Source organism: Rousettus aegyptiacus, unplaced genomic scaffold, assembly GCF_014176215.1.
Source record: "Rousettus aegyptiacus isolate mRouAeg1 unplaced genomic scaffold, mRouAeg1.p scaffold_m13_p_14, whole genome shotgun sequence".
Classification (NCBI taxonomy): Eukaryota; Metazoa; Chordata; class Mammalia; order Chiroptera; family Pteropodidae; genus Rousettus; species Rousettus aegyptiacus.
In genome coordinates this window covers 59,844,793-59,872,780 of record NW_023416289.1, presented here as the reverse complement: position 1 = coordinate 59,872,780, position 27,988 = coordinate 59,844,793, and the positions used below count along the sequence as shown (strand labels likewise).

At 58.9% G+C, this 27,988-nt stretch overlaps 1 protein-coding gene across 7 annotated transcripts in view; it reads left to right on the top strand.

Annotated features, from left to right (window-relative positions):
- The window catches only part of PCSK6 (proprotein convertase subtilisin/kexin type 6), a 115,261-nt gene that overhangs the window by 74,126 nt on the left and 13,147 nt on the right, over positions 1–27,988 (top strand). For all 7 annotated transcript variants that reach the window (XM_036232049.1, XM_036232050.1, XM_016154842.2 and 4 more), the window contains exons 7-13: positions 789–961; positions 4,189–4,401; positions 7,391–7,491; positions 12,412–12,515; positions 14,134–14,251; positions 19,956–20,144; positions 21,931–22,067. In XM_036232049.1, coding sequence (XP_036087942.1) covers positions 789–961; positions 4,189–4,401; positions 7,391–7,491; positions 12,412–12,515; positions 14,134–14,251; positions 19,956–20,144; positions 21,931–22,067 — 1,035 coding nt within the window. The remainder of the gene's footprint in view (positions 1–788; positions 962–4,188; positions 4,402–7,390; positions 7,492–12,411; positions 12,516–14,133; positions 14,252–19,955; positions 20,145–21,930; positions 22,068–27,988) is intronic.

The following is a 27,988-nucleotide window of genomic DNA, read 5'->3' as shown; positions in this document are numbered from 1 at the left end:
TAGGTCTTCAGTCGCTCTAAGATTTAAATTCATTTTGATGAAGGCGGGGCCTGACACAGGAGGGGCTCCTGGGGACTCTGGGTGGGCGCTGTGGGCGCCGAGCGGCCACCAGGTGCGCTGGTCCAGGCAGGGCGGCAGGTGTTCCCTGAGCCTCCAGGAGGCCCGACTTCGCCCACGTGCTGGTATCTGGGCAGGACGTGCTGGTGGCGGCCATCGCCTCTGCTTCCCCGTCACGGTGCCCTGTTTCCGCGTGAGGCCCAGGTGGGCATGGGTGCAGAGTGTCAGTATTCACGAAGGCAAACGCCGGGCCCGGGGCCAGGGGGACAGACCCCTGGCTGGGAGCACATGGGGATGACGTCGCCATCCTCACCAGGCTTGGGTCTGGCCTCCTCTTTTCTAGGTTATAGACTCTTAATTATAAATCAGAAATGCAGTCATTTTTTAAAACAGAAAAACAAATACAAACTGTCGACAGCCAGGAGAGCGCCTCTGAGTTGTGCTGTAGGAAACCGCACGTGGTCGAGGAAGCTGTTTAAATCTTCTCTTCTCCAAGGACCTTGTTTTCTTTGTCACCATCGTGCCTTGGGGACACTGCCACATGGTCTGGTGTCCCTTTTACCCTCCGCATCAGCAGGGAACCAGGAAGGGTGTCCAGAGCAATGTCTGGGGGGGGCGGGGCGGGGGTGGGGACACCATTCCTCCCACCCCCTCCCCCACGCGTGGGGGGCGCATGCGCCCTGCCCCGGGCCGCGGGGATGCGCGCACACCCCGAGCCTCTGTGCCCGCAGGCGTCCGCATGCTGGACGGCGACGTCACCGACGTGGTGGAGGCCAAGTCTCTGGGCATCAGGCCCGGCTACGTGGACATCTACAGCGCGAGCTGGGGGCCGGACGACGACGGGAAGACGGTGGACGGGCCGGGCCGCCTGGCCAAGCAGGCCTTCGAGCACGGCGCTAAGAAGGTGCGGGGGCCGGGGCTGCGGCGGGCCCGGGAGGGGCGCGTGGGTCGCAGCCCAGGCCGGAGCCTCAGAAGGGGCCCGCCGGTCCCTGCCGCTCTTGGGCCAGAGCGACGGTGGGGTCGCCCAGGGGCTCAGGGAGGTGGCCGTGCGCCACCGTCACAGAAAGCTGTCCCCGTGGGAGCCCGGCAGCCGCCAGCCCGGCGACACCGCCCTGGAGCCCGAGTGGGGCCGTCCCGGCCGGGGGCGTGCGGGCGGGTGGCCCCAGGCCTGGCCGGCCACCGGCCTGACGTCTGTACTGCGCAGGTGCAAGTGGTGGCCTGGTCCCCAGCCACCCTGCGCCGCCTCAGCCGCGCAGGCAGCTGCCGCCCCAGCGTCCTGGAAGGCGCCCTGGGCCTGCGCCCTCCCCGCCAGCATGCCGAGTTACCACTCAGAATTAGGGTTCCCTGGGCGGCACCTCGCCTGGGACTAAACAGTGGGCACCCCAGCGCTGGCTGTCCCGGACCAGCTGAGGGCACGGCAGGGGGGCTGGCAGGCTCCGCCCGGGCGTCCCCAGTCCCTGTCCGCGGTCACCCACTCCCGCTCCTAGTGAGTCACACAGGCTGAGGGCAGGGCTGGGGGCTGGAGCCGAGGCAGCTGTGACAAGCAGGATGGCAAAACAGATTTCTGGGTGATGACAGCTTCTTGGAGCAGACAGCTGTGCCCAGAGTCTGGGTGGCCCTGAGTGGCCAACAAGCCCCAGCCCAGGGCGTAGGCTGCGGCCAGGGCATGCCCGTGGGGTTTGGGCAGGGCGCCGCGGCAGCCATGGGGAGCAGTCGTCCCCTCAACTTCTCCCTTTGGGAGGGCGGGGGAGGGCGCTCATTTTATTTATATATTTTTAACATTTTTCTTGGAAGTACTTATTGTAACCCGTGCACCCGATTAAAATGTGGTTAGAAGGTGGCCTTCCTTCATCTCCCCCGCCCATCCCCCAGGCCGGCCCCCAGGGAGTAGCTTTTTTAACCCTGTTTATGATCTTTTCCTGAACAATACGATTTGATTGCTTTTCTGGATGTATTGACTTTGGTTATTTCCCGTTGATTTCCTTTTATTGGGGTTGAGGATCCTTAGGATGCCCCCAGCCTGGCCACCCGTCCCCGCTGGATGCCTAGGTGTCCCCCTGTCCCTCACACTCCCGGGCCAGCCCTCGGTGGGCGTCCGGGCCGCCTGCCCTCTGGAGGCTGAGGCCGAGGGTCCCCCTCCGCTGCCCCACTGTGAGGCTCGCCTCGAACGTCTGAGGAGCCGGTGACCAAGAGCAGGGCGTCCATTCCTGAGTCCCTCGGAGCTCCTTGCTCAGCCACACCCTCGAGGAGAGAAGAAAAGCGAGAGAGGCGAGTGTGGACGCACACAGCCCGTCCACTGCCCTGGACCTCACACTCATGCTGGGGACACCGGGCAGCTTCCTCTGTCCCCATGACGCCAAGAAAACGCACAAGGCTGCTTCAGTCAGGGGGCCGAGCACCTGAACCGTGCCGCGTGCCGGCCAGGCGCTGCCCGGAGGTCCAGGCCTGGCCACGTCAGTGCCGCCCACCAGGGGCGCCAAGCAGGTCTCAGGTTCCCCAGCCCCAGCCCCCGCCACCTGCTGGGACGTCACTCGATGACCAGTGCAGCCTCCTGCAGACCAGGCGTCAGGGACGCTGTCGGTCAGCGCACATGCCCCGCCTGGAAACCGCTGTCTGAACGGCGTTCGCGCTGAGCGGCTGTCATTTCCGCGAGGGGCCGTGCGACCGTGTGAGATCTCCAGACGGGTCTCCCGTTTCCAGGGTGTTGGGACGTCCAGGGCTCAGAGAGAAACTCTGCACTCAGAATTCTGAGCAGTGCCAGCCGTCGGGAGCGAGCAAGTCGCAGAGGGGACCTTGTGTTTCCCTGTCATTCTTGTCACAGTGTTTTGAATTACTGAGGTCATTTCTTTTTCTTTTTCTTTTTTTTTTTTAAAGTCATCCTGAAGTAAATTATGTCACATAGGGAGACTCAAATCGCAGCTGTCTGAGGTTGCCTCGGAAAATCCTCCTGGAAATCTGACGCTCCCAAACGAACCGCAGCCGCCCACTGCGTTTCCTCCTGAGTGCCCCGTTTGCCCCCTGTGGTCCTTTTCTATAAAATCTGGCTTCCCCTTAGGCAGACGACGTGGTTTGGTGGCGGGAGAGGCTTCAGAAGCCAGGATTTGGCAGAGAGACCTGTTTGAGGATGGTCCCTCCAAAGCCTCGCCCCTCGCTGCCATCCGAGGGCAGGTTAACGTCACTGCGGCTGCACAGGTCACCTCGTCCAGCTGCTGGGCACCTGCCAGCCCTCAGGAGCGGCGCCGGCGCGTTCACGGGTCAGCTCTCCGCTGCCAAGGCGCGGCACCGGCATCGGTCTTGACCAGTTGAGGTGGTCGCTGTCCTGCACGGAAATGCAGGTGCCCGGCTGGGCCCGCAGTGTCCCCCGGAGCAGACCCAGCCGCTTGGACTGCGCGGGTCCCTCCCGTCTGGGAACAGCTGGTGCTCGAGGCTGGGCGAGCGCTGGGCTCGGTCGGAGCCGTCGGCCCTGTGGGTGTGGAGAGAATGGGGCTGCAGGGCCCGCCTGGGGCTGCTGCCTTTGAAAACGAGATTCTGCACACAAGGGGAGCCGCAGGACAGTCTGGCTAGCTGGAGGCGCACGGAGGGGACCCCGTTAGCTCTCGGGCCAGCGTGGGCAGCCCCGGGCACCCGTCACCCCTTCTGCCTGGTCGGTCTTCGCACAGAGTTCACGGCCTTGTCCCTCTTCGAGAAGTGGCTGGCTCTCCTGGCGAAGCGCTGCTCCGGCTGGGGGTCCGGGACGCTCGCCCCCTCCCCTCTCCTCCCGGCGGCTCGCGCCGTCCAGGGACTGTGCAGCTGCAAGCTCAGCCCTCATCTCCATCTCAGCTCCCGGCCCTGGGCCCCCAGGTCGTCATGATGGGCATCGGAGGCACAGCTCTGCCCTGGGCCCGCTGGTGTGACAGCCCCTGGCTTTCCCGCAAAGGGCACAAGGCCCCCTGGGCCGTCCGCCCAGCAGGTCCCGCGGCCCGCCGTTTTCAGGCTCTCCCCACCATCAGACATGCTCTGAGAAGATCCGATCCCACGTCCCCAGTGCATGCACGTGACCTGAGCGTGCCCCTCGTGGCCCCTCTGGGGCCACCCCCAGCAGGCCGTGGGGACCTGGCGGCCGGGCTGACGCCTGTCCCGTGCCCCCTGCAGGGCCGGCACGGCCTGGGCTCCATCTTCGTGTGGGCGTCCGGGAACGGCGGGCGGGAAGGTGACCACTGCTCCTGCGACGGCTACACGAACAGCATCTACACCATCTCCGTGAGCAGCACGACCGAGAACGGCCACAAGCCCTGGTACCTGGAGGAGTGTGCGTCCACGCTGGCCACCACCTACAGCAGCGGCGCCTTCTACGAGCGGAAGATCGTGAGTGCCCTCGGCAGGGCCCTGCGGCTCCCGGGTGCGGGCAGGGGTGGGGGGCCCAGGGCCACCGTCGCCCCTCAGGGAGCCAGCTGTGCCCTGGGCTGAGCCCTGACCGGGCAGCCTCCCTCAGACCCCGACCTTCTAATTTTTGCACGGAATGCCAATTAAAACCCTCTCTGGCTTTCCAGACGTTAAAAATAGCCCTTAAGAGCCGGGCCCGTTCCCGGCACGGCGTCTGCTTTTAGCTCTGTCAGAGTCTGTGGTCACACTGCTTGGGACCCAGCTGACCAGTGTCAGTGCGCACAGCCGAGGACCAGAACATCTGGCTTTGATGCCAGAGACGGCTCGGGTGCGCGGCCCCTTCCCGGCCACCCTCTCCCCGCTCGGGTGGAGCAGCGGCTTCCGACCCTCACGCTCCCCTCGCGGGGTGTGGCCGCACCTGGTCTCCTGTGAAGTGGGGGGTTTGGCTCAGTGTGAGTGGGGTCTGTGCTTCCCTCTTTTCTAGCGCTTTCCCGCTTTAAAGGAAGGCAGACGGTGGGTGTGGGTTCAACAGGCGGAAGCCCAGTGCTCAGCCGTTGGGGGGTGTCAGACACCGAAAACGAGGCCGCTCAGGAGGCACGCTCGGTTTCCAAGCTCGGTGGCATCTTTCCGTCCCTTCTGCTGCTCAACGCGCCCCTAGAATCATCCGCACGTTTATTTTGACGCCTCCGGGGGAGCCCGCAGGCTTTCTGTCCTGCCCTTGGCCCTGGCCACAGTCCTGTGCCCCAGCCCGGGGCGGCCGCGGCTAAGGCAGGTGTTAGCGTCAGTGGTTGCTCGGGCAGCGAGGGTCTGAACCGTGTCCCGTCTGCTCGGGGACCGCGCACGGGCGGGCGTGCTGGTGAGCAGACGCCGTGCGGCAGCCTGGCAGCGGCCCACGGGCCGGAGCTGCGAGGCCGACACCGAGTCCCCGGACGTTTGTGCGGGGCCTCATGCGGGGGGACGTTTCCCGGCCCCGGGCTGGCAGCTCTCTTGGCATAGGTAGCCAGACTGCCATGCACGCTGTGTGTGTGTGTGTGTGTGTGCGCACGCCTCGGCCACAAAGTGCCCTGACTCCTTCCCATTTCAGCCCCTCTGGGAGATAATGTGTGGGCGAGGAGGGCAGGCGCGCCCCGTCCCGCGGCGTCCGGAACTCCTCTGGCAGAGCCGGTGGCTTTTCGTTTCCCCTCAGCCAGGACTAAGGCTTTGCACTGAGTCGCCTTAGAGACCCTGCAAGGGCACGGGTGGCCCTCTGGTGGCCCTCCGGGTGCCCGGGCATGCGGCCGGTGTCTGGGGGAGTCTAGGCTCTGTGCCCTCCGCTCTCTCTGTTCCTCTCTGTCAGGCGAAGGCCACGCAGTGCTCACGGGGAGCATGGCCTTCCCACTGCTGGGACATGACTCATAAAAGGGGGGACAGCTGGGTGCGCCCCTCACTCACGTTGGCTCTCTCATTCGTTCACGGGGTGCGAACCGTGCCCCCTGTGTGACGCGCAGTCCCGGGAGAGGGGCTCCCCCGGGGACGCCCTCTTCCAATGAGGCTGAGAGCCAGCCACGCGCCTCCCCGGCCCACACGCCCTCAGTGCCCCTAACTGGCTGTTTACCGAGTGCCAGTCCATGCCAGCGCCAGCTGTGACCTTCACGGAGGGACACGTCCTGTCCACTTGCAGATGAGGTGCTCAGGGTCAGAGGGGTCACCTCCTCGCCCCTGCTCCCCTGCTCTCAGCTGCCCTCCCCAGCCTCAGAGTCCCTCAGTCGGCTACATGGGGAGGGAGGAGGAGGCTGGGTGTGCGTGTGACACAGGCCGGGTCCCCTCTCTCCAAGTGATTGTCAGCCCGGCCGAAACGGGTGAAGAAGGCGCTCTGTCTGGAAGGGGGTCTGGGCTGTCACCGCTGGGAAACATGTCCTCAGGCCACGCAGGTGTCCTCCGGGCCTTGTGTGTGGCGGTGTAGGACTTTCCTGACACGTTGTCCCGCGGGTGTGCGGTCTCGTGGCTCTGTGGGTGGAGGTGTGGCGGCCTCAGCTGCCACTGTGCGGAGTCGCTCAGCCCGGAAGCCGGGTGGCCGCCGGCCGCCTTCGCCCCTCGGCTCTTGGCGAGAACGCATTCCTTGCTCGTCCAGGTGGTGGGCACGTCCCGTCCCTGCGGGGACAGGGCGGAGCCCGTCTCCTCGTGGACCACGTGCGCGGCGGTCCCGGCTGCTCCAGGCCACCCACGTTCCGTGGCCTGTGTGCCCAGCTCCCTGTCCGGAGCCGGCAGCGTCACCCTTCCTGCCTCTCCCCGGGCTTCCACTGGGCCCTGTGACAATCCGGGGTACCCTGAAAAATGCGTGGGAGCGGCCCTGGGTGACCAGACCCATCTAGCACAGCGGGTGTCGCACAGCCGAGCCCCCACATGCGGACCGGAGGCCGCCGCCTCTCCGCGTCAGGCGGAAGGCGAGGCGCACGTCAGGCCGTGCGGCAGTGGCGTCCAGTCCAGCATCGGTCGCCCCCGGCCGGGGCCGGCCCCTCGCTTGTCAGCCAGTCGGCCTCGCCTTCCCTCCCGGAGCGAGCGGCCCCACCAGCAGGCCCTGCGGGGCCCAGGGCCCTCGGGGGCACTCGTCACTGCGGACGGGGCGGCTGTCCTGGTGTGCAGGGCCCCGAGGCCTCCGCCAGGGCCACCCGGCGCCTCCCGCTTTGCAGTGGCTCCGAGTCGGGCGTGGCTCCAGGCATCACCTGGGGCTCCGGGGGGGCGGGGTGGTCTTGCTGGGGGGCGGCCTCTCTCTGTCCCTTGTCTCCCCTTCGCATCGCAGCCTGTACATCGTCCCTGTCCTCGCTGTCCTGGGTCCGCCATCCATGTGGGCGCAGCTCAGTGGGCGCAGTGGCTGCGGTGGGACCCCGGCCTCCGAGGCGTGTCCGCAGGCACCTGCCCGGGCCAGGGCCAGGGCCACGAGGGGGCCCGGCTCACCCTGGGAGCTGACGCCGCCTCTGCCGCCCCTCGCCAGGTGACCACGGACCTGCGGCAGCGCTGCACAGACGGCCACACGGGCACCTCGGTGTCGGCGCCCATGGCGGCGGGGATCATCGCCCTGGCCCTGGAAGCCAAGTAAGCGCCCGCCCCCACCCCCGTCCCCGCCTGTCCCTTTGCATTTTAATCGTGGCACACATGCATCGCATCGACTTCACCGTTTCAGCCATTTTTAAGTGTGCCGTCCACTAGGGCGTCCACACCGCTGAGCAGCCCCCCTCACCCCACCTCCTGCAGAACGTGCTTGTCACCCCGGCTGAAGCCCTGACCCCTCCAGGTGTCCGCCACTACGGGGCTCGAACCACAGACGTCGGTTCCTGCAGTTTGGTGGCCAAAGCTTCAGACCAGGCCTGGGCGGGGCCGGTTCCCCCAGCCCTCCCTCGCTCCCAGGGCTATAAACGGCCACCTGTCCCTGCGCCCTGGTGTTCCCCGCATGGTGACCATGGTCACAGTGCATCGGGGCCACCTAACGGCCCCGCTAAGTCTCCTCCTTAAGGCCATCTAAAACCCAGCCGCACTTCGGGTGCCAGGCGCTGAGCGCTTCCGCAGAAGTTGGCGGCGGGCAGCTCCAGCCCCTCACTCCCAGCCCCTCCCCGCCGGCCCGAAACCACCGCTCTGTCCTCTGTGTGCAGGGCCCTGACTGCTCGGGGCGCCTCACAGAGGGGGAACCAGACAGCACTTGTCCTTCTGTGGCCGGCTCCTTTGACGTGCCGTCGCGTCCTCAGGGCCCCCCCGTGCTGTGGCACGCGCCAGGATTCCGTTCTTTCTTAAGCTTCATTAACGGGCGTGAGGTGGTCCCTTCCCTTCTCCTTTCTGAAGCTCCCAGGGTCCCGTGGGACCTCAGGGAGCCAGGTGGGCGGAGTCCCAGGCCTGCCCCCCCCCCCGCCCCGCGCCGCACAGCGGAAGGCCTGGGTGCTGGTGCGGCCGCCCTTCCCAGCTCCGGTTCACAAGTCGCAGCAGTGACGTTGTATCTGCCTTAAGCCAAACGGAAGCTCTGGAGTTATTAGTATGTGGAAGAAAACAGAGTTTGCAACAGCTGCGATCCCGGCAGCCACAGCAAAGTTTAGTTTACACGTCAAAACTGGCTCCGAACAACCCCAGCCGTTTGAAGTAGTCATTTGTTGGAGATGAGATTCTTAAATGATTCAGAAATCATGTTCGAGTTCCTCAAATCCTTGTAATTATGCCTGTTTACGTGTTGATTTGCACAAGTCAGAAGAGCATTAAACCCAGATGCTACCAGTTTAGCAAAGGAAACGCCAACTGCTTTCAGTTTTCAGGCCAAAATGCTCCCGTGTCCTGAGGGCCTTTTCTAAAACTCTAGGTACTTAGTTATTCGTGTGGAAAGTTGCACTTACGTACTTAGCAATTCATTGTTTTATATTTTTTTCCATTCCTTATTGGAAACATGCAAGGAATTTTGTTAGTCGAAACTAAACAGAAAACAAACCCCGTTTTGTGCCAGATTGTCCCATCAAACTTGGCCTGTGGACACATGCAAACTCCAAGTCATTTTTCTCGTCACTCGAGGTCATCCTCAGAAGTTGACAGGTGGCGAATCAAGGGGACGTCATTGAAACAAGCCACCTCAGAGCCTTTACCATCCAGGGTCGGTCAGGGACAGAGCCAGCCGTAGCCAGAGCCCCACAGAGGCTGGGGCGGCACTCGTCTGGGTACAGCGCCTGTGGCTTGTCACTTCTCTGGGGACAGAAGCAGGGGGGACGGGGCCTGCAGGCGGCACTCACGGGAGTGAGGGGAACCCTCCCGTGTAAGCGCTGCCATCTGAGGACACCCTGGGACGACCCATCCGTCCCTTCCTCACTGAAAGACATGTTCAACGCCATTTCTCAGTCGTGTTTCCCATACGAAGTAAATTTGAGATTTTATTCCCAGAGTCAAAAATAAAAAGGGTTTCCCCATCGTAAGACGATCCAGCATTTTCCCTTCCTGGACCCGTTCTGTCACGAAGCCCGGAGCGCAGGCTTCCCGGCACCTCGTGTGCCACCTACCCAGAGGACGGGCCGACCCTGCTGACGTGAGCACTAACGTGCTCGGTCACGCAGGTGTCAAGGGACGTGACCACGTCTGCCCTGTCTGAACTCCAGAGCCTGTGCCCGTCCCCACTCGCCCAGAGCGCAAGGCTGGGGCCGCGGGGCTCAGAATCCTCCTCTAACAACGAAGGCGGCTGTGGGCGCCCGGGGGAGCAGTGGCAAGGGAGGAGAGCAGGTCACAGGCCGCGCCCTGCGAAGGCCCGGAGAGCGGCCGATGGGCAGCCAGGAGGCCGGTGACTGGCCAGTGACCGCCACAGTGGCAAGAACATGTTGGAGAAATCAGGGGAGCCCGGGGCCCCGACGTAGGCGTTCCCGTGTACCCCAAGACTCATGCCACAGGTGAGCTCCTTCTAGGAAGACAGGCACAGGGGGTGAAAGGTGGGAATGTGAGATGAGCCACTGTGAAAAACAGTGTGGCAGGTCCTCCGAAGTTACACACAGATTTGCCATGTGGTCCGACAGTCCCACGTCTGGGTGGGTAGCCCCCAAAAACTGAAAGCAGGGACTTGAAGAGGTGCCTGCGCACCCGGGTCCCCAGGGGCGTGATTCGCAGCAGCCGCGGCGTGGGATGTACAGGCAGGCGTCCACGGGCAGGCAAAGGGGCGGGCGGCACGTGGCACGTCCGCGCGTTGGGGCGTCGTCCAGCTTGAAAGGTTAGGACGTTCCCACCCAGGTGCTGACGTGGACGAGCCCCGAGGGCCTTGTGGTGGGAGAAGCCAGTCACGGAAGGGCCGGTACTGTGTGGAGTCACTCAGAGTGGCCACATTCACGGAAGGAGACAAGACGGTGGTGCCAGGCGCGGCAGGGGGGGGGGGGCGCGGGCAGAGTTTCTGCAGGTGGGGGGGGGGAGGTGGCAGGTTCCGTCTGGACGGTGATGACGGGCGTGCGACAGTGAGCCCACGTAACGCCATGGAGCTTACTTTTGAAAACAGTTAAGATGGTTTTTACTCAAAAAAAATATTTATTTTAATTAGTTTCAAGGATACATACAGTACGTTGGTTAGACATCTGTGTAGTTCGGAAAACGATCCCCCCAATTGCTCCCTGCCTGCCCTGGCCCTCCACCCGGCCGACGTGTTAATGCTGACCGCATTCCCTCTGCCGCGCTCCCCGTCCCCGTGGCCATCAGCTACTCGTTTGTACTTCTTTAACCCTTCGCCCCCTTCTCCCAGCCCCCCAACCCCCCACCCCTCTGTCCGTCACCAAATCGTCCACTATATTTGTGAGTCTGTTTTTGATTAGTTTGTTCTTTTTATTCTTTAGATTCCGCATGTAAGCGAAGCCATATAGTGTTTATCGTTCTTTGTCTGACTTAAGTACCTTCTAGGTCCATCAGAGCAACATCTTTTTCCATCCTCTTGCTTTTAGTCTGTGCATGCGGTTTAATCTGAAGTGAGTCTCTGATAGGCAACATGTAGGGGTCTTGTTTTCCTTTCCATTCATCCACTCTCTCTTTTAGTCGGAGCACTTAATTCTTTTCCGCTGAGGTACTTATGGATAGGAAAGTAGTTGTTACCAGTCTTTATTCCCGTTTTTGATACATATGTTTTTTTCTTCTTGAAGAAGCCCCTCCAACAATTCAGCAATTCATGTAATACGGGCTTCGTGGTGATAAATTCCTTGAGTTTATTTTTGTCTGGGAAGGTGTTTATCTGTCCTTCAACTCAAAATGATAGCTTTGCTAGATGAATTATTCTTGATTGTAGATCCTGGGTCTTCATCTTGTTGAATATTTTGTGCCAAGTCCTTCAGTCCTGCATAGTTTCTTTTGAGAAATCATTACCAGTCTTATAGGTTTTCCCTTATAAGTAACTATCTGTTTTTCTCTTGCTGCTTTTAACATTCGTTCTTAGTATTTAACCTTTGGCATTTTAACTACGATGTGTCTTGGTGTGGGCCTGTTTGGATCCCCGATTTTTGGAATTCTCTGAGCTTCCTGGGGTTTTATGTCCATTGCCTTCACCAGGTTAGGGAAGTTTTTCATTATTTCTTCAAACAGCTGTTCAGCATCTTGATTTTCTTCAGTTATGCTGATCAGATGGATATTTGGACCCTCAATAGTGTCCCATATGCTCCTTCAATTATCTTTATAGTCTTGGCATCTCGTCTCTTGCTATTCTGCTGCGCACCCTTGGCTTGCCCTTCGAGGGTACATTTTAACTTATGTGTATTTTTAAGCACATTCAAACAGCGGGCGATTGGAAGGGTGCTTGCCCTGGCTGGGTGGGGACAGGCACGGTGCCAGAGGGGGTCCCCGCACAGACACAGCTCGGGGAGCGTCAGCATGACTTCCAGCTGGCGTTCGACATGTTAAAGAGGCCACGTTGGAGTCAGACAACCCTGGTCTGTGCATTCGTATTAGCGCACGTGTTCTCTTAGTGGAATGTTCCTGCTTTGCACCGAGTGTGTCCTCAAGGTGGGATCGCCAAATTCTCACCTTGCACTCTAGCAGGTGGGGGCCAGGCAGGCGGGTGCGGGCAGGCGGGGACCGGACAGGTGGGGGGGCCGGGCAGGCGGGGGCCAGGCAGGCGGGGGCCGGGCAGGCGGGGGCTGGGCGGGGGGTGGGGGGCGAGGCCGGGCAGGCGACTGCCGCAGCGCTGCCACCCTCTGGTATTGGTTCACTGTGACAAAGATTGGCCGCAGATACTCACGGACGTGCGCCGTCATGGGCAGGGTCTCCCTCCCTCCATGGCCACGGCGTCCTGTGTCACCCCTGTACGTACTCAGGTGAGCTCGGCAGCAGGCCGGGTTTCCACGCTGTGGATTTCAGGGCCCCGTCGTACTGTTCCACCTGAGTTCATCGCTGGCCGCCATTCTTTGCTACGAGGTGTAAACCTTCGCCCCGGCTCGGGGCTGGCCCCGCGTGACGTGCCGCCTCGGAGTGGACCTGTGCGGCCCCGTTAGTGACCTGTGCGGGCTACAGCAGTCTGTCGTTGTATCATTGCAGCAGCCAGTTGACCTGGAGGGACGTCCAGCACCTGCTGGTGAAGACATCCAGGCCGGCCCACCTGAAAGCCAACGACTGGACGGTCAACGGTGCCGGCCACAAAGGTGCGGGCTCTGGCGGGCTGGGCAGGGACCATCCCCTTCCTAGTGGGCCCTCCAGGTAAAGGTGACTTCCTGAGGTCTGTATCAAGGGGTGACATAAATTTCTCAAAAAGAATCCCCAAGTAACATCGTGTGTCACAAGAATGGAAGATATGTGTCCAGTGATTTAAGGGAAGTGTCCTGGCACCTCACGCTGGCACTAAGGATGAACAAAGCCTGAGGCCCCCAGATCCCAGGGCGCCCTGAACTGCACGACTTTGTCACGTCCAGAGACCAGTCTTACCAATATTGACTTTATAATTTTCTTTAAATTGACTTGCCTTCTTTTTACATTAAGAAATATATTTTAAAGGGAAACTGAAATATGTCTAATCAAGAGTTCAATGTGTAGTTATATTTTTTCTAATGAACATTCAAACAAATCCATAATTATTCTGATTTTTAAAAAAGTTTATATATGTGCCCCCTAAGAATAGCTTGCTTCCTTAGTGCTGAGCAGCTCTACGATTTTGAAACTAGTCCCAAGTTTTTCATCTGTATGATGAGGACACCGACATAGTTATATAAGTTACTTTCTAACTGTGGAGCTCCTGTCCTCAAGCCCAGTATTATAAAAGTAACTCATCAAACAGCACGGTCCCTACAGCCAGCACAGCCTGGTATGGACCCAGGTCCTGTGAAATCAGCTCACTGTCAGAGCTCATAACCCGGGATATTTGGGCTCTTTCAAGCACGTCATTGTGGGACGGTGCCATGGGCTCTTTGTTTGTCTGGCTTTTTATTGGAGATACTTGGAAAAGATTTACATTAGGCCACAGTATGTCAGAGAGGATGTTTTCGTCCTTTTTTGAAGCTCAAGTCCAACTGTTTTCAACCCCGAGCCTGATACTACTAGCTATAAAATGGAGGTTGAGCATCGTGACCCAGCGTTCCAAGGGACATTCCTCTTAATAAGGGGGCCATTGATCAGATCCGTTCGCTCTGGCTTCTCAGGGACGTTGGTGCGAGTCGTGTGCTGTAACCAGAGATGACCCACATTTCAGTTTTGGCCTCAATAATCGAATCGGAAAATAGATTGTATCTCGTTCTCGACCTTGCCTCTTAAATTAAACTTTGGAGCTGTCCTGCTTCTGCCAAACTCAGCCCTGGAGCACCCTGGAGCACCCAGGTGCACATGCTCGCACCCTGGATTCGGCGGGCAGGAGAGGCGGACCCGAGGGGCCTCCGTTCTCTTCCTCTGCTTCAAGATCCGGGGTGCGCAGACGCTAAGCTGTCGGTTTAATGTGAGGACCGCCACCTGCAGCTCGCAATGGGCGGTTCCAGGCCTCCGCCCTGCACGGGGGATGGGCCTTGTCTCCGCCCGCAGCCCTCACCCACGGGCGTGCTCTTCGAGGAGGGGAGAGAGCTGGGACTGGGGAGCAGTCCTCAGTGGGGCTGGGCCTACAGCCTGCAGCTCTCGGGGGACAGCCCGGGCCCTTCCATCTCTTGAGTGACACAGATGGCCTGTCCACCCAGGACCGTGGATCGGTGTTGCCCGAGGGGGCCCGGAGGGTGCTGGATTGGGGGGTCGCCCCATGCCCGGGGTTGGGCGGGCCATGATCTGATGGGCCTGTCTTTCCAGTTAGCCATCTCTATGGGTTTGGCTTGGTGGACGCAGAGGCCCTGGTCGTGGAGGCGCAGAAGTGGACAGCGGTGCCCGCGCAGCATGTGTGCGTCGCCGTCGCGGACAAGAGGACCAGGTGAGGCCCCACGGCTCGGACCTGGCGCTGCTCAGGGCGCCTGGGATGGCATCCCCACCCGCACCCGCGTCCGTGGGCGGGGCCGGGCTCCGCCCTGGCGCCTGCGGCACTGTGGCTCCTGTGCCCGTTTCCGCGTTCACTGCTCCATCGGGGCCGCGTCGCACTGCAGGTCATTATCCGTGACGTTCAGCAGGGCTGACGGAGCGGGTTACTGAGCAGTGACCACGTCTCTGCCAGCATCCGCGGGAGGTGGCAGCCATGGCTCCAGCCCGCCCTGCCAGCCCAGGTGTGGCTCCCTCAGCCTTGGATGGCGGCAGCCTCTGTCCTTGCTGCTGCAGGAAGGGGGGGGGGCGTCCCCCAAAGTGCAGAGCAGCTCTGCGTCACTGTCATCTGGACCCCGATAACCTTCGAAGGTTTCAGCCCTGGGACGGTTTATCGGCCTGGACCACTCCCTTTGAGGTGGCCTCTTCCTTGAATGCGTTTACTTCGCAATGTGCTCTTTTGCTAGAAAATATTGAGAAAGGTGTTTCTGACTCACGCCTGGCATCTGTAGGAATTCAGAAAGCATTTCTTGGGTGAACAGCCATGGGAGGATGTTTTGAAAATTATGTTTTCATCTGCTAGTTGTGACGCCTGACTGCAGGGTGGCGAGGGCCCAAGGGCTGGACAGCCTGCAGACGGGTGCCAGTCTTGGGGTGTTAAAGCGTCATGCTCACCAGGGAGCCCTAGACTGTCACACGCAGAGGACAGTGGGAGGGAAACCCCTGGCACACGGGTAATCGGAGTCCGGGTGAGGTGGGCTGGGCTCCCGGGCCGGCTGGCCGGCCCGCAGGGCTGCGACTGCCGAGGTGCCGAGGTGGCCGCGTCCCGGCCGCAGCTCGGCCCTCCCGCGGGTCTCCCCGTCAGGGCGGCTCCTGAATGGAGCATTCTTCTCCAGCCAGAAATAGTTTTAAGATGGTAGAGTGGTGCCATACTGGTGAAAGGTTATTTTTGTTTTTATTTTATTTTGTTTTTAAGTGAAAGCGCTGAGTCTGGGTGGCGCGGGTTGAGGGGATCTGCCGTAACTCACAGGGCGACATTGTCCCCGCATGGGGGACAGCCTTCCGAGGAGGGGAGACCCAGCTCTGCTTCTAAAGAAGAGTCATCTTCACAGTTAGCAGTTTCAGGCTCCTTCTGGAATATTCAGCCAAGCCGCTGTCCCAACTTGACCTGCTTAGCCGCACGCTCAGTTATTCCCAAGGACACGGGGGCCTGGGGGTGGGGTCAGAGCTGTGTTTGCGGGGCGCCGGGGTGTGGCCGCGTCGGCGGGGTCCCCGGTGGTGAGTAGTGGTGCCTCAGCTTCCGTTTGCATTTTCGTAAAGTATCTTTTTCCAGCCGTTTACCTTCAGTCCGCGTGTGTCTTTCGATCTGAAGTGAGTCCCTTATGGGCACCATAGGTCAGCGTCCTGTTTTCTTGTACATTTATCTGCCCAATGTCTTTTGATTGGAGCATTTAATTCATTTAAAGTAATGGTTGATAGATACATAGTTATTGCCATTTTATCGTTCCTATTTTTTAGCTCTTTTTTTTCCTTCTTTTTAAAGAAGTCCCTTTAACATTTCTTATAATACTGGTTTGTTGGTGATGAATTCCCTTAGCTGCTTTTTATCTGGGAAGCTCTCTATTTCTTTTTCAATTTTAAATGTTTAGCTTTGCTGGGTAGAGTCAACTTGGTTGTAGGTCCTTGCTTTTCATCACTTTGAGCATTTCCTGCCAGTCCCTTCTGGCTGCAAAGTTTCTGTTGAGAAATCACCTGACAGTCTTATGGGAGCTCCCGTGCGAGTAACCATCTTTCTCATGCTTTTAGTATTCTCTTTGTCATTAACGTTTGGCATTTTAATTAGGATGCGTCTTGGCGTGGGCCTCTGTGGGTTCATCTTGTTTGGGACTCTCTGTGCTTCCTGGGCTTCTAGGTCTGTTTCCTTCTCCAGGGTAGGGGAGTTTTCTGTCATTTCTTCAAGTAGGTTTTCAATCCTTGCTCTCTCTTTTCCGTGTGGACCCCTGTGAGGCGAATGTTGGTGCACTTGACGTTGTCCCAGAGGCCCCTTGAACTGTCCTCACTTTTTTTTTTTTTTTTTTGCTATTCCAATTGGATGTTTTCTATTGCCTAGTCTTCCAAATTGCTGATTCGATCCTCTGCTTCATCTAATTTCCTGTCGATTCCCTCTAACATATTTTTCGTATTCGTTATTGTATTCTTCATTTCTGACTGGTTCTTTTTTGTTTTCTAGCTCCATTTTTTATGCTTTCTATCTCTTTGTTGTAGTTCTCGCTGAGATCACCGAGCATCCTTGTAACCAGTGTTTTGAACTCTGCATCTGGGAGATTGTTTGTCTCCATTTCGTTTAGTTGGTCTTCTGAAGCTTCGTTCTGTTCTTTCATTTGGGGCATGTGTCTTTGTCTCTCTGTTTTGGCTGCCTCCCTGGGTTTGTTTCTGTGTATTAGGTAGGGTTGCTACGTCTCCTGGTCTTAGTGGAGTGGCCTTATGTAGGAGGTGTCCTGTGTGGCCCAGCGGCACAGTCTCCTTGGTCACCTGAGCTGGGTGTGTGTCTTTAGCATGGGCTGTGCGCCCTCCTGTTGTAGTTGAGCCTTGGCTGCTGTTTGCACGTCTGTGGGTCGGGTGATCCTCAGGCTGATGGTCGTGAGGACTGGCTGTGACCAGCCGTGAGCTGTCGTGCAGGGCTGACCCCACGGAGCAGGATTCACTGTAGTTGGGCTCTGTGCTGCCCTTTGGGTGTGTCTTTCTTGGATTCAACCCTGGGTGGTGCTCTGGCTCTGTCAAAGCTGGCCACCAGGCGTACAGGCCCCAGGGCCTCCTGGGAGGGGCCCTGCTGCAGGCCAAGTTCAGCCACAGCCTGTGCTTTGCCCGGGGCCACCTGGCATGAGCTACCAAGCAGTCCGCAGATGGCTACCACCCACTGGGCTTAGAGATGCCTCTAGAGGCCAAACCAGGAACCAAGGCCTCTGTTGCTAGTACTAGGCCCAGGGCTGCTCAGCGAGAGGTGCGGGGCCCGCGGGGGCAGATGCTGCTTTAATGGGGTTTGTGGGCTTTTGTGAGATTTTAGGAAAGTCCGCAGCATGGGCCAAGACAGGCCGTTTGTATGGAAAAGCCACTGGAGGAGGCTTGGGGGCGGGGGACGGGGGTCTGCTCACGAGGAGAGGCGGGGCTTCAGGGAATCACAGGGGCGGGGCAAGTCGTGTCAGCCAGGTTGATGGACACTCAGAGTCGCACCACCTGCATCCGCGTGGGAGGCAGAGGGGGGCTCAACAAAGGGGCGGTGGCCTCTGCCAGCACTTCGGTCCGCAGAAGCCACCCTCTCTGAAGCAAACAGTTCAGCCCCTCCCTGCACGTCCCTGGCATCTTCGGAGCTGCGTCCCTAGCCCTGGAGCTCAGAGCAAGCGAGTCCGTCAGCGGCGAGTCCACGCAGGTTCTTTAGGAGGACGCCTGGGACTCCCGCCGCCCTCTGTGTCACCCAGCCACTGTCCCCGCTGGTTTTCCCGTGGGACTTAGAGCTTCCGGGGCCGAGTGCTCGCCCCACCCCCAACAGGAGCGTCCCCGTGGTGCAGACGCTGTGCCCACCGCCAGAGGTGGCGGGGACGTCTCTCCCTGGCACCAGAACCCTGGTCTGGGAGGTCTGGTGTGGGGCTGGGAGCCCTCGTGTCTCCCGCGGGACTGCTGCCTTTAACCAACACACGTGGGTGGGACCAGCGCAGGCCACGTCGCCACCCCTCCTGCCAGTCTCAGGTGGCCTGTGTGGGTCCTTGGTTGTAGGGCTTAGCTCAGCCAGATTGCAGGTGGCTCCCAGCGACGGCTGTTCTGTTCTTCAGCTGTGATGCTGAGGTGATTGTGGCTGGGGGTGGGAGGCAGCGCTGCGGTCACCTGCTCCGCCATCTTGACCAGAAGTGTCCCCTCCCGTTGACTTTCCGCCACCTCTGGATCCCTCATAATATCCACTGCAATGTAAACCCCGTGTAAATAGTTGCTACAATGTATTGTTTAGGGAACGATGACAGGAAAAAAAGTCTATACCGGTTTCAGTACAGATCCAACCACAGTGGCCCTAGTTACCTGGCACACATCAGTAAAGACTTTCTTTTTTTCAAATATTTTCGATCCTGGACACGGAACCCACGATCCAGGGAACAGACCAGCCTGGTCTGTGGCAGCCTCCCAGCTGCGGCAGGACACGTGGCTGGTGGTGGGTTTCTGCCTGTGACCTCGGTCTTACTCTTAGGCCCAGGAAACGTGTTGGGTGTTTGAAAGTCAGGGGTTATTCCTGAGATGCAAGCTTAGCAAGGTCTCACCCCGAGGAGTCTCCTCGCTCTGCACACCCCCATTGCCTCTTAGTGCGGGGGACAGGAACCCTTCACCTGGAGCTGTCTGTGGGCCCTGGCAGGACGGGAACTTCCCAGAACTCTCTAGAACTCTCCGTTCTGCTCTGCATCTGTCACAGTGTGGGGCCTGCTGCCCAGTAAACACAGGCAGTAAAATTTGGGAGCAGGCAATGAAAGAAGCCAGCATCTCTAAATCAATTTACGTTGCACGCAAATCATGTTTTCAAATATTTACAGTCTCCAAGGGAATTACGTCGCTGTTTATAACCATTTGGAGTGTTTTTGTGACTCAGGCCCAGTAGAGCCAAGCGCTATAATTCCTGGGAGATGCTAAGTCTCTGCTTCGAGCCTCCCCTCCCCAGAGGGAAGTTGGGCTTCGTGGGGGAAGCGCCCCGCCTGATAAACAGAGTGAGGCGGGGACTCCAGGCGGCTGGGCGGGCGTCTTTCTTCAATTGATAAGTCGTCGGGGCAGCCACGGTGGCCAGAATAGGCAGGATGGCCCAGCCCAAGTGTGGGGGTCGTGTCCAGGTGCAGGCTTGCGTCTGCTGTAATGCACCTGGGGGTGCATTAGAACTTTCCGGAGGAGCTGCCTTGTGCCTGACTGGGGCTCAGTGCTTGCCCTCGGGTTGCAGGCCATGTGGTGCCACCGCCTTGGTTTCATAAAGGGAACCGTGGCCCTCCCAGGGCAGGAGACGGAGGCGGAGGCGGGCGGACCAGCTCCCGTCCAACCCCTGCGACTCTGGCCCCGCCACTGTGGCCTTGGCCAGTGTGACTAATTAGCACAAGAGGCTGTCTCTGGCCTTGGGGTCACTTGTCTCTTCTTTCCCACCATCTTGAACACAGGTGTGGGTCCACCTGGCCGCCACACGGGGAGCAGGGCACAGAGGAGGAGGCCTGGACTCTGGAACCGGCTCTGCTGCCGAGTCGCCCCGTGACCTTGGGCTTGACCCTTGGCCTCTCTGGATTAGATAAATTAATCCTTGTGCCTTCTCAGACTAGAGCCAGTGTCCGGCGGGCTGCGGGTGTTATTTAGCAGCGTGACTCACGTTTTCAAGGCCAGGCTTTGGAACGAAGCAGTGAGGCCTTAACGCCTGGGGGCCTGGGCGGCTGAGGATGCCAGACAGCCAAGGGCACTGCACAGCCCCCCGGCCACCGAGGCGGCCGAGTCTGCCCGGGAAACCGTTCTTCACACCTGTCTAAGCAATTCCAGAATGACAGACACCCTCTGGGCAGGAGGAGCATAATGGTCGCAGGAGTGTCCGAGGGTGGGGCGAGGGGGGACCCGCCGCCCTCACGTGGGACTGAGTGCGCGCGGCCCCTCCCCCGCAGGAGCATCCCCGTGGTGCAGACGCTGCGCACCACCGCCCTGACCACGGCCTGCGCCGACCGCTCGGACCAGCGTGTGGCCTACCTGGAGCACGTGGTGGCCCGCATCTCCATCTCCCACCCCCGCCGCGGAGACCTCCAGATCCACCTGATCTCCCCCTCGGGGACCAAGTCTCAACTTCTGGCGAAGAGGTGAGGCCAGGCGGGCCCGGTGGGAGGGCAGGGTGGGGCAGGGCACCCGCCAGGGGGCAGTAGTGGTCTGCAGGGACCGACGTGGGCTTGGAGCCCGGACACTGGTGCTTAACGCCCCATCTGCCTCGCTCCCCAGCTGGGTACCCCGGAGTGGGCCGCCTCTATCTCTAGTCCTTACCCTGGGAAGTGTCATTTTACCCTGTCACAATCAGCAGAGTCACGAGAACGGAATATGATAATAGCGATGGACGTGTTCGGCACCGCCCCGGGGCAGGTGGCTGGCCCGTCCCGATCTGCTCACATCCATCTACCCGACCTGCGAGGACCCCCAGCGCCCCAGCAGCCACCGCCCCCCAGTCCTCCTCCCCTGACCTCCGTCCTTCTGCTCAGGGCAGGGGCGGGGTGGGGGGGAGCGGAGAGCGAGTCCTGCAGGCGCATTGGGTTTCTCGCCCCGAGGTGCTGGTGGCCTGTACCAGGGCCGTCAGTGCTGTTAACCCGCCCTCGGCCGCTGGGTCCTGGGAATTTGTTTCCCCCCCCCCCAAGACACAGATTATGTGACTGTAGGATCTATTATCTTAACTCGATTTTGCTTAATTCTCACTTAATTCCATGGCCTTTTCAGCTTGCCAAATGTGTCCACTAAGAGTAACTTGTTATTCATCCGTGTCAGCCCTTGAAAGATGATTTGTCCGTGTTCAGTGAATTGGATTCAGTTTGGCTTCGTGTGTGAAAATCAGCCTTGACCTGTGCAGCTTCTTAGAAGGAAGTACAGGGTGTCTGCCTGCCCCCACGGTGGACGTCCAGAGAACCCCCAAAGTGGGAATCGAATCTTCCATCGTGTAAAACATATCTGAATTTCTGATGAACAGTAAAGAGTCCCTATGTCAAAAAAATTACTGTTTCAAAACAGATAGAAAATTAGACGGTGACGGGAGGGTAAGAGGGAAGGACCTAGAACCATTTCTTCTGAGGAGGGAATACAGCGGTACCCCGAGTCGCTTCCTGTTTCTGCTCAGACCACGCAAGACAAAAGGGGTCGAGCTGGAGTCCCCGTCACCAAGGACTTTCTGGTCCGGAAGGACAGAGGCGGCTTGTCAGGGGGCCGGGTGGGGGAGGGAGCACACGGGCCTCCCCAGGGACACTCAGACCTCCCGCGTCACCTCCCAGCAGCTGGGACTGTGAAGCCCCGGAGACGAGGGACAAAGGACAGCATGCAGGAGCTGGCTCTGAGGCAAACGGGAGTCCGCTCCTTCTGCACACTGGCACCTAAGAGAGGCTTCCTTTGCCCTGTCCTTGGGTCTTCAGTGGGGTCACTGGGCCCAGCCTCTGCCAGCCTGCCAGGCCCGGGGGCCACGGCCCCGGGGGAACACACCTGGGCTGGGTGCAGACCAGACACCTGAAGGAACACGGGGTCTGGGTCGAGGGCTGTCACTAGTGACCTGTGACAGAAAGAATGCTCTAGAGCATCTGCAGTAGGCCCCTGCCCTGGACCCCTCCCCGGAAAGGAGGGTGGGCGGGGACCACCACCACCTGCCCTGGGCTCCTGTGCCCGGCCTTCCTCCCATGTTTGGGAGGCCCAGGGGGATAACGGAGGGGCCTGCCGGGTCCCAAGCCGGGGCGCGAACAGCCACCCTCTTACCAGCATCCTCGCATGGGGCTGGGCCGCACCTCCCCCGTGCTCACACCCGCACCCGGAGGTGCCTCAGCTGGACTGGGTGGTCTCCCGGGGACAGAGCCACCCTCGGGCCACCCCCCACTCCCCCCCTGACCCCTGTCTCCATCGCAGGCTGCTGGACCACTCCAACGAAGGCTTTTCCAACTGGGAGTTCATGTCTGTGCACTGCTGGGGGGAGAAGGCCGAGGGTGTGTGGACCCTGGAGATCCAGGACATGCCGGCCCAGGTCCGCAACCCGGACAAGCAAGGTCAGTGGTCCGGGTGGCTGCGGTGTGTCTGGTCACTCTCTTTCTCCCCGTTTTCATGAAGGTAGAATTCCCATAAAGCCAACGGCAGCCCGTCCATGGTTGTTGTGTGTGGTTAAACGGATTTAGCGTGTCTAGTCCCAGACCCTTGTCATCCCGCAGAGGGGCGCCCCAGAGCCACCAGGCAGCCATGCCCGTCCCACCCCCACCCCCTACCCCCCACCCCCTCCGCCCCCGGCCACCCTAGTCGACCCTCTGTCTGTGGACGTTTCGCAAGCACGGAATTGTGCGCTGCTGGGCCTTTCACTTCGTGTCCCATTTTGGGGGTCCGTCCACTGCGTAGCCGGCTTCCCTACCTCGTTGCGTTTTACGACTGAACTCTGTCCGCTCCACGCACCACATCGCGTTTGTCTGTTTTACGTCAGCCGGGTACGCCGGGGTCGTTCCTGGCTCGCGGCTGCCGTGGCGATGCCGCCGTGACGTCCACGTGCAGGCCGCGAGCGGCTATGCGTTGTCACGTTGGCGTGTGCCCGCACGCGGGACCGCTGGGTCGTGGGGTGCGTCCGCGTGTAACTTCTCGGGGACCCGCCAGAGTGTCTGTCACAGTGGCCGCGCCGTGCTCCCTTCCTGCCCGCGACGAAGGAGCATTTTCGTGTCTGTTTCTGCACGCCCTCGCCAGCCGGGCTTCGCTTTCCGCCTCTGCTGCTGTGGCTGCGCCGATGCGTGCGAAGCGGTGTCTCTGGGCTTTGGTCCGCGTTGCCTGGCAACCGGCGGCGCCCTGCACCTCCTCACGTGCTCATCAGCCGTCAACCTCCAGGGTCGTGTCCCTTCAAGTCTTTGTTTTGCGTTCCTGAGCTTATTATAAAGGGTCCTTTAAATAGTTTGGATGCCAGATCCTTATCAGAAAAATGGTTTGCAACCTTTTTTTCTATGCGTTGCAGTACCGGGGCACTACCCGAGGGTGACCCCCGAATGCAGTCCGGAAAGGCCAGTGTCTGTCCTTGGACATGGCAGAATCCGGGTCTCTGGCTGCTCGAGACAAGGATGCAATAACCGTCCCCTGGTACCTCCGAGCTCTGACCATCTGTGCCATGCCGGCATCTGGGGACCGATTGCTGTCCCGGGGTCTGCGCAGGCCGCACCCCGCACGGGGCCCTCGGCCGCACGTAGAGCGCACGCGGGCACTAGCGCCGCCTCCCCGAGCGTGGGCCGCGTCGGCCTTGCTCCTGAGGGCAGGAGAACGAAGAGAGCGAGGGGGGCCCTCCAGGCAGCGCCCCGCAGCGCACACTCGGAGCAGGGCGCCCCGGCCCTGACGCATGCGCGTTGGTTTGCTGCCGTCTGCTGGGGCCTCGGCCTGGGAAGGTGCCACTGGGTGGCCGAAGTGTCCCGCCGACTCCAGCATTCTGGAACCCAGGGAGAAGGGGGGACCTCCGGCAGATCCCAGTGTGCGTGGCGGCCCCCGTCCACCCCCGTGGTCTGGCCAGGTCGCCACTGACCTCGGTGCCAGCAGCGATGCGGAGACACAGCTCCCACAGAGGGCGCCGTCTTCGTTTCCCTCAGGCGGCTCAACCTGTTTTGGGGCGAGGGGTTGGGTTTCTGTCTCGTTAATTCCATCTGCTCAAATCTCTGCAACTTAATTGCTTAAAAAAATAAAAATAAAATAAAAAGCCAGCTCAGTTCCATGGTGTGTTGGGCAAAATACTTCAAAATCTCAGATAAGACTCGGGGTTCAATAAGTAGGGCGCCTGAATGACACGCCAGACCCAACAGCAGCCCCTCCCATCAGAGTGAGCTGGGTTTGTGTCATTAATTGTAAAACTTAAAAAAAAACAAACAAACAAAAAAACGGAACGGCGCGTTTGTCATCCATTTCGCTCTGGGTTCCGAGGCCAGGGGAAGGTGTGTCTCAGCCTGGCGACGCTCCGCCGGGAATGGACCTGAGCGCAGACCCCGCTTCACAGCGACTCGGTCTGCAGGTGGCGGTCGCACGGGCAGGGCTTGGGGGCGCGGGGGGGAGGGGGTGCTGCTGGGGTTTGCGCGTGCGTCGGGGCTGCGTTCTGCGCTTGAGCACAGCTCAGACCCGGTGAGGGCTCAGCCCCCCGCCACCCCACGCCGTCCGCATCCCAGCGGAGCCGGCCCACCTCTGGTGAGCCTCGGCCTCTCTCCGAGGACGAGCATCGCCACCCGGACCTCGTCACTGCGCACAGTCTCTCTTTCTAAGCCCCACTCGGAGCAGTGACGGTCTGACTGCCATCAGTTTAACCACTTATTCAGCAAACCAAGCTTTTTCCGACTAAATGTTGCTAAGCAGTAAACAGTTATCATTTGACTTCTCAATATGCTAAAAAGTGATTTTTTCTTAGGGGAAAATTAAAAAAAAAAACGACAACAATATTTGGTATTTAAAAATCCCAGTACGCAGACACCCTCTTACACGTCTCTAACTCTCAGCCCCGTGGTGAGATGATCATAAACAGCTTTATAGTGTTTTGGAACCTCAATATTTAAAGAGTGCTTACAAGTCACTAAGAAACCTAAAAAGCACCCACTAGAAAATTGGCGAGGAGGCTGAAAAGGCAGTTCCTAAAGAAAAACTATAAATAAGTAGTAAACAAAAGATACTGTATCTTTGTCCAGATCAAAGAAAGTATAAATTAACACACAAGAAGGTAATCTCAGGAATGAAAAAGGAACATTATTACAGATCCTGTACACATTAAAATTACTATAAGAAAACATTATAAACAACTTGGTGACCAAAAAATGAAATATTAAGTGAAATGACAAAAATGAACTTAACAAAATTGATACAAGGAGAAATAAAAATAAAACATTGTCCTACTAAAGAAATTGAGTCTGTACTTTAAAAGAAACTCAAAGCTAAATAGCTTCACTGGCAAATTCTGCTAAACATTCACATGGAGGAATGATGTCGCTATTCCGTAAACATTTCAGACGGTAGAAAACGTGGGAAACACGTAGTCTGGTTTAGTGAGGCCGGTATGTCCTTGACGCCAGTTCTCAGCGGCACGTCACGAGGATGGAGAATTTTCAGCCAGACTCACTCAAGAACGTAAACACGAGAATCCCAAGTTCAATATTAACAAACTAAATCCAACAGTATTAAAAAGATTCCTCTTCCTGCTTTTGTTTCTGTTTTTGTTTTTTGATGAAATATTTTCGAGCATCCCATTTTGTTTCCTTTAATTGGCTTTCTTAGCCGTATTTGCCTGGCCGCTCTAAGGATGACAGTGTGTGTCCTTCCTACGTTACGGTTTGTGTAGAATCAGTGTTGCACGGCTGTGCACTTCACAAGTGTCAGGACTGGCCCTGGCATGCCATCCCTCCCCCGACCCCCACTCGCCACCGCGTGCTGTGGTCACGGCACGCCTTTTACCTGTGTGCGCACTACAAACTCCATCTTACAGGGATCCTTTCGCTTTAAGCGGCCTTTGTCTTTCACGGAAAGGAGAAGGGAAAAACCTATTCTTTTACATTTCCCTACAAATGGACCGTTGACGCCTTTTCACGCCGGCCTGCTGGCCATGACTCTACTCAGCTTGCATTTAGTTGAAAATGTTTTTATTTCAACCCACTTTTTTGGTTTGTTTTTAATTGTGTTTATTTGCTCATTTATCGACACACTGGTTTTGACTCTGCTTGGAAGAAACCGTTGTGGTGGTGCCGTGACTAAACCCACTTTTCAGTGGTATTTTTACTGGATATAGAATTCTAGGGTGGCAGTATTTTTCCCCCCCCAGCACTTTAAAGATGTTACATTTCCTTCTGACCTTCATCGTTTCTGATGGGAAGAGTTTACATCGACTATAGAAACATTATTCACGTCTGAGCCTCCTGGAATACTCTAACGTTTCCTTGCTCATGCTGTCCTTATCCAGAAATGGAAATCAAAAGCCTGAGCATCACAGTTTTTTAATGGTTTTTTTTTTTCCCTTGACTATATAATTACTTCGTTCATAGCTTTTTTAAAAATTAAACTTATGTTTTCTGAAACAGTTTATATATGTAAAAGGTAATACATGCTGTGGGTTTTTAAATGAAATGGAAGTCTCTTCTGCCACCCCCGCCTCCTGCCGGGTCCTCGGAATCTTCGTTTCCTGTCCCTTCCGTTAAAACGTGACTCAACTTATGTTAAGTTGTGAAATGATGTCATCTCATATAGGACAGAGGCGAGAAAAGAAGGAACGGCTTTTGCTTGTGATGCGCGCTCCTAGGAGCTGCAGTTTGGGTTTGGCGGGGTCCGCCCGCTCCACGCGGGGCGCGTGCTGGTCGTGAGCTCGGGCTGGCCCCATGTGTTTGTCTTACCGAAACTATATCCGAAAATAAGAACCGAACTGTAGAGACTAGGCCTTTAGTGGGGGCTTCGGGACACTCCACACAGGCCCTTGACTCAGGTGACAGCTTACAGCGTCCTCGGTCCCTGTCCTGTAGCTACTCAGCCGTCACCTTCATCACAGCCGGGTCCTCAGCAGTTAAAATGCCCAGATCCCTTTGTGGTTTGGAAAGAGAGCATTCTTTGATCGTAAGGAGCTGAAAACAGGTGGTGGCTCGTAGCCGGGGATGGTGTTTCTGCACCTGTGGCCGTGGGAAGTGCCTCTCAGCCATCGTCATCGTCACTGACTGGGGGTGCTGAGTCTCATGTGCCACCCACCGCGTCTCCAGAGCCAGGCACTGTGGCAGGCCGCGTCCCGGGAAATGGCTCAGGGCTGCTTTCCGAGGTGAAGGACCCCCGTCTTCTGACTCTGGCCTGGCCTGGGGCGGTGTGGGGGCTGCAGGCGTCGGGGCCTGGGACCCTCACTGGCCAGGGCGACGGTTGGAAAGGAACAGCATTGCCGTGCTCCGTGCTGTGTAAACAGGATCGTGATCAAGGGCCATTCAGAGGAGCGCAGAGTCCGGCCTGGGGACCACGGGCCAACTGTGCCTCCATCCTCCACGCACCCATGTGGGCAGTGCGGGCTGCAGCCCCAGGGTTTGTGGGGTGCGTGGACGAGGAGGAGCCCCCGTTCTAGGATTTTGGAAGTCTAGGGGATCCCTGGAATCGGAACCGAGGACGAGGTTAGCCGGGCAGAGCTGCACACGCTGCAGAAACAGTCTCTAGGCGGCCATCTGCAGACAGCCCGCCAGACGCAGAGGTGACAGACACAGAGAGCAGAGTCACCGTGCTGGTCGCCGAGAGCAGGTGGCGAGGAGGCCGGGTCTTCCCGGCCACGCAGGCGTGAAGGTCGCGAGGACGCTGCCCCTCGTCGGCTCTCGCCGGCCGGTCACGAGGCTTTGCCGAGGTGGCTCGCCGCTGGGGTGACCGCTTGGTGTTTGGCCAGTGCTTCCACGGAAGCGCCGATGACGGGGGTGCAGCACGTCCTCGGGCAGGCCACCCCGAGCGTCAGCCCCTCGGTACGAGAATAGCAGCAGTAACCTCCGCCGCAGGGTCCCACTGTCCCCAATGCTGGCGGCACCGGCACAGGAAATGGCACCCAGACGCAGGGCTGCGGCAGAGCCGGCCCCGGACACGCCACCTCGGCTTCCGACGTGTTCCATGACCTCAGGGATGATGGGTCGGGCGGGGGCGGGGTCCGTGCTGCCTCCCTCCCCCGCTCCCTGTGCACGGCTGGGGGCTTCCTGTCAGCCGCGGGGCCCCTTGTCCCCACACCCCGTCCGGCGTCTGTGCCCTTCACCCAGTTTTCGAGGATGTGCCCCCTGTACCCCCCTGCCACGCCACCCAGTGTCCTCACTGCCGGGGCTGGCTGGGAGGGGAGGCGCCTCACAAGACCACTCTTTCCGTGGTCCGGGCTCGAGGGTCCAAAGAGCAGGACTCCTCAGTGAAACCCAGTTGTCACATTTGGGGGCACACGGGACAAGGCTCGGGCCCAGGCTTGGCCCGAGATTGACCCACCAGATACACCGAG